The 10,120-nt window shown below is 42.4% G+C and overlaps 2 protein-coding genes across 2 annotated transcripts in view; both read right to left on the bottom strand.

Annotated features, from left to right (window-relative positions):
* The window catches only part of LOC121657164, a 10,829-nt gene extending 6,096 nt beyond the window's left edge, over positions 1 to 4,733 (bottom strand). The window contains exons 1-4 of the mRNA XM_042012556.1: positions 4,122 to 4,733; positions 2,576 to 2,668; positions 2,093 to 2,170; positions 1,937 to 2,008 (exon numbers count right to left, since the gene is read on the bottom strand). Coding sequence (XP_041868490.1) covers positions 1,937 to 2,008; positions 2,093 to 2,170; positions 2,576 to 2,668; positions 4,122 to 4,333 — 455 coding nt within the window. The 5' untranslated portion in view covers positions 4,334 to 4,733. The remainder of the gene's footprint in view (positions 1 to 1,936; positions 2,009 to 2,092; positions 2,171 to 2,575; positions 2,669 to 4,121) is intronic.
* Positions 4,734 to 4,960: 227 nt separating this feature from the next.
* Positions 4,961 to 7,068, bottom strand: LOC121656457. Its single transcript, XM_042011449.1, has 3 exons — positions 6,991 to 7,068; positions 6,733 to 6,907; positions 4,961 to 5,549 (listed from the first exon to the last, which is right to left on the bottom strand). Exons 1-3 carry the CDS (start codon positions 7,028 to 7,030, stop codon positions 4,961 to 4,963), a joined length of 804 nt encoding a protein of 267 aa, XP_041867383.1. The 5' UTR covers positions 7,031 to 7,068.
* Positions 7,069 to 10,120: the final 3,052 nt, after the last annotated feature.

Below are 10,120 nucleotides of genomic sequence, written 5' to 3'. Positions count from 1 at the left end.
TGTATCTGTTCAGTAGCTGACCCTGATGAATCACTGTAAGTGTCATATTGATTGGATGGAAATTGAGGGATTTATACTGATTAATGATGTCATGGAGTCTTATCCAAGCTTGTAATGGCGCCACGGTGTCGCCGTGCAGCGTTGAGCAATGTCCAGATGACAACATCTGGACATGTAGATGTGGTCGGCATGTAACTGAAGTGAAACATGGGCAGTTTGGTGGAGACTGAGTGTTGTATGTCAGAAATAATCGATTCTGTGCATGATGGCAAAACATCAAAACTTGATGAGGCGCCGCCGCTGAACACCACCTCCTATTAGAAAATTTTCAATAACTTTTAACCACACATCCCTCTGGAGTGTTCAGACTGAGTTTGAGGTAAATACGCTAAAATCTGTAGGAGGAGTTCGTTCAAATGCAAGGCAAAGAAACATGCAAAAATGACCCCAAAAATGACACTTTTTTCAAAATGGCCGACTTCCTGTTGAAGTTATCATATAGGTCCAAGAGGCTTTTTTGTATATCCTCCCAAGTTCTATCAATATACTGGATTTCAGCCATATCGGTCAATGTAGTGGGCAGTTATGATCAATTAAATATTTGTAGGGGGCGCTATAGAGCCATATTGCAATTTTTCCAGCATATGTCAATGTGGCTGAGTTCAAGGCCTGACCGCATTCCTTCCTGCCAAGTTTGGTGGAGATCAACGTTACAATGGGTCAGTCACAAGTACTTCCTGTTTGATGGCGTCGGACCACTATTCGCCATGGTTACGTTTGGTGAAGGAACTTGAGATTTTTATTGTGGTATCATGAAAGGGTTTGACCTGTTGTGAAGCAGTTTCAAGTGTGTAAGTTTCATTCCTGAGGGGATGGACCCCGGCGTCTGAAAAAAAGCACTTCCTGTTGAAAGTGGGCGGGGCTTAGGGCTAGACCAGAATTGGTGATATGAATCTGTTCAGGGCCAGACCCTGATTAATCCCTGCAAGTCTGATGGGGATTGGATCAGAATTGAGGGATTTATAGTGATTTATGATGTCATGGCGTCTTATCGAAGTTCGCCATGGCGCAACGGTCTCGCCCTGCAGCGTAGAGCAACAGTTTTCACTGGATATCATCACCAACTTGTTTTCTGCTGTCTGACCCAGTTTGGACCTGGTTGTGTCCAAAACTTCAGATAAGTCGGTCTCCAAGTAAAAACCATGACTTTCTGTCGCCAGGGGGCGTGGCCAATTCATAACCCAAATATTGACATGTAGATGTGTTCAGGATGGTAATGGCATCATACATGGCCATTTTGGTTCAGATACATTGTTTTATGTGGAAGTTATATCACTTTCGTTCTTCACGGCAAGACGTCAAACTTTGAGGCCCCACCCCCTCCATGCCCTTTCTCCTATTAGAAAACTTTCAATAACTTTTAAAGACACATGCCTTCTGGACATCCTGAGCTATTTTGGTAGCGATACGATAAAATCTCTAGGAGGAGATAGATTTTGAAAATGTCAGTAAAACGCCAAAATGGCGACTTTGACCCAAAATGGCCGACTTCCTGTTGGTTTTAGGCTGTTACTCCAAGAGGATTTTTTGTTCGCCCAAACATTTGGAATACATGTAGCGATTTTCATAAAGATTGATGACGTGCAGTGGCGGGGCATCATAAATAGGTGGCGCTCTCATTCAATTTTGCCCGAACAGCCCCGAGCACCACAAAATACGTAAATTTACACATTCCCTTGGGGGGGTACGCCAAATTAGGCGCGTTTTCGCGCATGTTCAGGTCCCCTAAAATGCAATTTACTTTTGACAAGAAGAAGAAGAATAAGGAAGAAACGGAGCAATTACAATAGGCCTTCGCACCGCCTTCGGTGCTCGGGCCTAACTAGCACACGTTACAATTCCCCACAATGAAGAAAAATACCAAATTCATACTCACACGCTATTTCTCAGATCATTGATGGCTCCTTCATCAACATGTTGTTCATCATCAATGCTCATCTCAGTTAGGCTTGAGAAAACATAAATAGCATCATTATAAATGAGAAATCATCAAGGGGAGTATTTGGTTCAACTGCCATTGACTAGACTTTACCTCCATTCAAGTTCAGCCAATCCATGAGGCTTTGTTGTGTCTGCTTTTGCAAGTTCCGATGTTGCCTTGTCTCCTTGCCTTAGGAATTAAAAAATGCAATTATGATACAGTGTATAAACAGTGTGTGCACCTATAACAACTTGCAATTCACATAATATCAAGACTTTAAAAAGTGACTGATGGAATATTTCACTTCACAAAAGATAGATAGATAGATAGATAGATAGATAGATAGATAGATAGATAGATAGATAGATAGATAGCAAGGGTGTGGTGTGATAACATGTTTGCAGCCTGGTGACACATTAGCTGCAAACTCTTATCTCTTCCATTTTGGGTCAGTGTCTACCTACATGCAATGATTCATCGGTATATGCCCAGTATTAATGGAGAAATTAATTTCACAAACAGATAGACAGGGGTGAAAACATCCTGGTAAATTCAAATTATATGAAGATGATATACATCTTGTGTTACACTTACTCGTCTGTATCACTTGATGCAATGCTTGATATGGTGTCTGCGTGCCAAACACCTCTCTTCATTGGCGTTGATGTTTGAGGACCTTTTTCAAATCTTATAAAAAAAAAAGGAAACAGAAATGACTGACTAAAGTAGATAGAATGTTTCTGCACTTCACAAAAAAGTGACATACTGTAAATAATAGTGCAAGTTAGCAGATGTCTCAATGTCAATTCCGTTTTGAAATAACAGAAAATGTGAACAACCAAGCAAGCAAATCTCATTTCTGCCATAAGTAGATGTGAGTGTCAAGACGCGCAGTATGAATGTAGCTAGGACATACCTGCTGAGCCTGTGACCTCACGTGTGACGCTTTGCACTAAGCATTTAGGAAAGTGAGATACACAGACCAAACCAAACTTTACTCAGGATGTATCCAGAGAAGGAAAAGGATGTGTGTTCATACAGTGAAAAAAAGTCTTTTGATAATAAAACACAGACACTGTGTTATGATCAAAACATTGACGGCATGTGATATATGCGCTCTGTCGCTCCAAGTTCCACCCTGATGCCACACGCATGATACGCGCACACACAGATGACCACACTTCCGTCAGCTGATAGAGAGCGCGTCGGAAAACACTTCAACCAGCCAAAACGTTTTTTACGCTCTCCTAGGAATATTGAAACAGTAGCGGGCCATCAAGGAGCAGTTCCAGTGTTAGTAGAGAACATCATGTCCATCACGCGAAAGTGCACTAGCGGAATTTGCCGTCATTGTAATAATTTCTGAGTTGTATTACAGCTTAAAATAGATCCAGGTTTCTTATTTGTGGGTTTTATTACATTTATTCCAGACCTGCGTGGTGTTGGATGTATTCATGCTTTTATCAAACCGGTTAGCCACTGCTGAACTTCTGCGAGAGACCTGTTCGCGGCCAGTGCAGGTCACGTGACACAGACCGGGGACAGCAGCAGTACAAACATCTTCACCTCTTATCCAGATTTTCTGCTTAATTTTTTTCTGACATATTAAAAGAATATTACATTAATGAAGAAAATACATGGATTAAGTCCAACATATACCATGTTTTACAATCAGTTTCTGTTTCCTTGCTTCTGGTCTGTGTCGTTCTTCGCCATATGAGATGTCTAACGTGCCGGCTGTAAGACCCCCTCCCCCTCCCCGCTTCTCTTGACTTTTTATCAATGTGTTTTTATACTCTGAGTTTGGGTAAGGAGGGAATAATAAAAAAAATGAATATACAGACAGTCGCACACAATAAATTGTTGGTCCATGGTCGCACATTGTTACATGTCATCGTCTTTCTTCGTTGTAGGAGAACTACCTTTGTAGTCATGACAACGCCTAACACGGCGGCTAATGGTCATATCACCGTTTATCTACAAGTTGAGGGACAATATAACGTTTGTACTCACAGAACAACGTAACAGCAGGCTATACAACCGAGGAGGACCCATTAACCATAAAACTTAGCATCGAACCATTTTAATTACGACCTCTTGGTTACAGCTAACTGCTAACTGTGTGAAAGTTCATACTTACCGGTCGAGAAGAAATGTTGCCAACTCTGCGTCAGACTTCAGTCCTTTGTTGTTACGAAGCTGTCTCCAGCGCGTGAAGGCGACGCCGATATTTATTCTAGTTTTCCCACGCTTCTTGTCATATAGCTTTTGTGACTCGTAGCGTACTTTTTTCTTCTTACCAGAAGCTAACTCTGGCGGTGATATTGGTCGCTTTGAAGTGGTTTCATCCATGCTTTATATCAAATAGACAAGCCAAGGTCAATTTATCTAAACTTCTCTGGAAGCTCTGCTCTCACAAATTCACGTGAAGATTGGTGAGGCAATTCAGTCGAAACACTGCCACTGTGCGAAGCTCCACCTCTTCTTCCCTTTCTCTCAACTAATGTAGGAATCGCTTCTGAGCTGTACATTCGAGCTGCTCTGCTATAAATTGTCTTATACTCACTCTACTGGTGGAAAAAAGGTACTACAACTTTTACGGACCGTAAAAAGTTTAAAAAGAACCAATAACTTTGTAATTTCATAAAATATCACATATGAAATGATGGCAAATGACATGTTTTTAAACTTTCTAATTATGGTATTTGTTATTTTTTACATGAATTTATATTGAAAATCCTACAGATTCTGCCTTTAAACACTTAATTTTATCTGAAGAAAAACATGAAAATGCTATTAAGAGTCTAATATTTGATTTGATTAATTGCTGCTCTGATTTAAATTCCCAGTAAAACAAAAAGGAAAGTCAGAATTAGATTGAAAATTTCACTTTGACACTGCTGAGAGTAAAACGAGGAGCTCATGGATGGAACGAGGACCAGCTCCAACAGGGCGGGAGCAGGTCTACGCCGAGCGTATTTAGCGGTATTTCTTACAGAAGGAATCCCACAGATTGTCCATCTGGTCCCTCTGAGTCATACAGCTTGGTTTATTCTCTGGCTTATTTGGCTTATCTTTCTTGTTATGGCCCTTGTCACTCTTCTGAAAGATATTGTGGGTTTTGGTGTCGACCTTTCGCTCGTAGTCCTTGGTCAGGCGGAGCAAGCGCTTCTCAAAGTCCTCCAGTACGTCTTCCAGCTCCTTCTTCAAGTCTTTGCTGTCATCTTTGTGATGGACTGGGTTCTTCACGTCCTTTTTCACGTCATCCTTCATCTCCTGCATCTTGTTACGTAGGGCCTGCTGCATGGCTTTGGGGTCCATATGCTTCATCTGCTTCTCAGCATCCTTCTTTATATCCTCCAGCTTGCTTTGGAGTTTATTTTCCATGTCTTTGGAGACGGAGTAGTGATGGACTTTCAGGGATTTCAGAAAAGATCTTATATGGACCAACGCATGATCAATCTCATAGCGGATCTTATAAAGGAATTTTTGAGTGAGAGGAGTCACATTTTTCTGAATATACATGAGGATGTTGTTAATGGTATCCTGGCTCCTTGAGATGAGATCACTGCAAAGACACAAACACAAAATACGGCATTAAAAACGTAACTTTCTGCAAGCGTCTGTGTGATTAAAAAATAAAATAAAAGATGCTTTCATGTAGCTCAACTCAAACCCGAGATTCCTGAGACTCATCTTAGATTTGTCTCAGACTTGTCTTTGGTTTGTCCGAGACTCATCCAAAAGTCATCGAGGACTCGTCCTAGACTAGTTTGAGACTTGTGTGAGAGTCTTTAGGGACTTCTCTAATGCTGGGCTTTCACCCAACGATTTTCACAGTCGCAGACTAGAAACTGAAAGTCTTTAGTAAATCTTCCTGGAGTTGCAGCGCTGCCGTCATCTCCATCGTTAGGTTGAAGCTGCATCTGCGCTGGTTCATGTCAGTCTTCCTCTAGTCCTGGGTCTGCGTCAGTCTCAGACATGTTCGGTATTATCGCAGACCCAGGGCCGTAACGCAATCAACAACCAGCAGATGAGCTCTGACAGAAGCAGAAACAGGAATCCTGACCGTCACAACGACTAAAAATGGATGAAAAAAGAAGCGGAAGAAGAAGCGGTGATGGAACGTTGTAGGTGGACCGTCCAGGAAGAGGAGCGGATGTTATTAAGAAGTAAACGTCTGCATCGTTTACGTGTTACAGTAAAATGATCTAACAAATGAGAGAAGAACAGAAACTCGTTCATCCCTCCAGATGCTGACGAGTCGGTGTAACACCTGGTGGAGATGCAGAGCCGCACCTAATGAAATAATGATGATGATCCTGGAGGGAAACTTTCCCGTTGTTAGCTTTGCTGTGGGCAGATCAGCTGTTCCACGTCAACTGTCCAACATGTCACAAAAAATTCTAAAAGAATGTAGCTGTAGTCTTGTAAATAGAGATTAACTGTCATTGTGAAATCTCAGTCTGAGACTTAAAACTTTAAACATTAGATGTGAACTATTAGTTTTCTAGAGTCTTTTCCAAATCTTTTCAAAGTCTTCTGATGTAAACCCAGCATTAGACTAGTCAGAGATTCATCAGACTTGTGACTAGTCTGAGACTCTTTGGTGGCTTGTCTTAGAGTCGTGGCTGGTGCCAACTCCTCAGAGACGAGTCTGAGACGAGTCTTAAACTAGTCTGAGACTCGTGTGAGGCTCTGCTGGGACCTGCAATCAGCACGAACACTTTGAGACAGAAGTATCCTCTTACTTTAATTTCTCTTTCAGGTGACACTGTGTGAAATCCATGGTGTTGTCAGGATCAGCTTCCGTAGAAGCATATTCCATGAAAGTCTTGGACATGAAGTTGTCTCTGTGTTCTTGCTGGGAAGGAGAACAGGCAGGTTGACCACAAGGCCCTGGATGCCCCATGCTGGCTTTAAAAACTGTGGAGAAAACAAAGGTTAAAGCATTTGTTTGTCAAAGTGTTCACATGTTGATTTTTAACAGAGCAGCAGAACTTTCTGACCGGTGAAACCGACGAAGACGAGCACCACAAACGCTGTCATGATGTCCACTGAAAAGAAACACAGGGTTAGTTTTTCTGTCATTGCTGCGTTCTGAGATGTGCTGCCATGGAGTGGATGTCGTACCTGTTCAGTCTGGCAGGGAATACCGTGTCCTTGTCTTCTCCTGGCTGAGTATATATAGGCAGCTGAGTTGTATGAAGGCAACGTAGGAGGGAAGTCCAGCCCAGCGTCGCGTCACGGCATCAGGATGTACAAGCTCACGAACAGCATGTTTGTCTCAATGATGCTTCAAACTGTGATATTCTTTAAAGTGGGACAATCTGGTGAGGTCTGCTATCACTGTTTGTGCAGCAGGACGCAGATTACCAGGAAACAAAATCTGTTTCCATATTCTGCCATGACCTTACCATTATATCTTGTTCATACTTTTATCATGTTCAGCTCTGATGTTCTCACGCTCCAACAACACAAACCAAACCAAAAGAGTGCATGGGAACGCATATTTTAAACAAGACAAGAGAATCAGGGAAAAACTCAGAGATTCTTAAACTCAAAATATTTCATATTTTGTCTCATCAGCTTAATTTCAGTTATTACCCCTTACGATGCAGACGTACCGTCCCGGTACATGACTTCTAATCAACAACATTGCAGCCATGTGTGAAAACCCCTCCGTCATGAACGCCCACAATATACACATCAAACTAAAGCTCAAAGTCTCGTCTTTCCCATGATATAAACCATTTTGACACGCAACAACCACAGCGCTAACACTAAAGCAGAAAGTTTAAATGTTGACTTTGAGGGCTCTCTGTAGGTCAAACATCAATATTTCCCATCAAGACTGGTCTCATTCTGTCCGTACAGGTTAGGGGAGGACAAAAAAATATTTTTTTATCAGTAATACTTACAGTGATTCTGATTGCTGTGGGTGAAACTAGAGAGTGTGACCTTTACAAAGATCCCAAGCCTGTACTTACAATCCAGAGGGTTCAATAACAGCAGTAATTCTAATTTGGAGGTCATATTACAGGTGTTTTTGCTTGATAAGGGGTTAAACATTGTTTTTATTTCAGGCTGCAACACATTCAAAGAAAGTTGAAATTTCTGCTATTTATATTGATTAATGAGATAAATAACAATCAAATAAACCATTCATGTAAGTTTTTAAGGATTAAAAATGTCCAGTTTGTCTCCAAATAGGAGAAAATCAAAGTGAACTCGTTTAGTTCAGGCGCCACATTCAGCACAATCTTATCTGAAGTAGTAAAATAATATTAAAATAAAGACACAAACTCTTTTTTCCCTTTGCTTCAGTACATGCCTTCTACTTAAACATGCAAACACATGTAGATAAATTAGTAATTAGTTAGTTTTACTAAGCAGCTGCAGTTAATGTCACATTTCACGTTTACTAAATGAGTCCCAGACTGGTTTTGGCCACAGAGCCACATGTTTGACACCCCTACTCTGTAGTCATTAAACCATTCAGTCAGTCTGGAGGAATCTCAGTCCAATCTGGACACGGTGGTCTCTGATCCCTCAGACAGACCTGCATCCAGAACCATCATTTCCAGCTGATAGAACCACATGAACCAGGATCACTGTAGAAACCTTCATCAGCTCTTCGATCCAGAGTTATGTTCCTCATCCAGAGTATCTGGGACGGACCATCACTCAGTAGAAAATGGACTGTGGTCAGACCAGCCAGTAGTCCAGATCTTTAATGAAAGAAATGGAGCAAAAGGAGCATCTTCTGAAAGTATGGGTGTAGATCAGGGTCTGATGGTCTGGGGTGGATCAGGGTTCTGATGGTCTGGGTGGATCGGGGTTCTGATGGTCTGGGGTGGATCAGGGTTCTGATGGTCTGGGGTGGATCAGGGTTCTGATGGTCTAGGGTGGATCAGGGTTCTGATGGTCTGGGTTGAATCGGGGTTCTGATGGTCTGGGTTGGATCGGGGTTCTGATGGTCTGGGTTGGATCGGGGTTCTGATGGTCTGGGTTGGATCAGGGTTCTGATGGTCTGGGTTGAATCGGGGTTTTGCAGCTTTAATGCAGAAAAGTTCACAGAGATTTTACATGAAAAGCCTTCAAGACCAGACCGAGGGAACGGGTTCTGGACCAGTCTGCCTGCAGTCCTGACCTGGAACCATGACTCGGTTCTGTTGGACACCTGAAGACGTGTTGCAAGAAAATGAGACTAAATGAAACCTGGAACGTCTAAGGTGGCAGCAGGAACGGGAACGCTGCAGAGGGAAAATTCTCTGAATCCCAGATCAAGAAGAGCTGAAGAGGACATGTGTGGGAAGTAGGCTAAGAGCAAGGAGGAGGAAGTGTGAACCACTTCTTCCATTGTCATGGAGAATTTGATATTTTTGGCAAATGAAGGAAAGCAGAAAAAGGCTTTCAGGAACATGTTGTAACGGCTCCGAGGCTGCAGACGAAGGGGGGGTAGAGGAGGAGGTATTTGTTTGTACATGTTTTGTCCCGGTCGTCTTCAGGCGTCTACCTGAGTTATTTTAGCGGCTGTGTATATTCCACCTGATGCTGCATCTGCCAGCAGTTTCAACCCGAAGAGAACCGGTGGATCTGTTTTTAATTCGTACATTTCAGTCACATTTCACACAATCTGTAGAAGGACCAGGCTGAGTCTCCAGGGATGTGACAAAGACACCAAGAGCCAGGACAAAAGATAAGAAGCTGACACATAAACAAAAAACAGTGAATATTTAAAACATCTGGAAATGTACGAACAAGCTCTCAGCTTTTATAGATCAGCAGGATGTGAGTCGGACTTTGATCCAGCTCTGCCATCCAACCTGTTATCTGTTCTGGAGAAGGCAGCGTGTCCTCGTCCACCCCGGCAGACTGATAACCCAGCGGAGCTGCAGACCAGCTGCTGATAAACACAACGCTGCAGCGTCGACAAGTCCTTGAAGAAAACACCTGGATGTTTGCTCCAAACCTTCACGTCACAGCTTTTAATTAGGAGAGTTTTCTTTTCCCTTTTGAACATTTTCACTTGCATTTGTAGACTAACCGCGATGAAGACGCGTTTCCAGCTGCCATCTGACTGTATCATGTAAAATCCTGTGTCATGATGTCTGTGTTTGGATCGACAGCACGCTG

This window comes from Melanotaenia boesemani, chromosome 17 (genome assembly GCF_017639745.1).
Source record: "Melanotaenia boesemani isolate fMelBoe1 chromosome 17, fMelBoe1.pri, whole genome shotgun sequence".
NCBI lineage: Eukaryota > Metazoa > Chordata > Actinopteri > Atheriniformes > Melanotaeniidae > Melanotaenia > Melanotaenia boesemani.
This window is presented reverse-complemented; position numbering and strand designations above follow the sequence as displayed.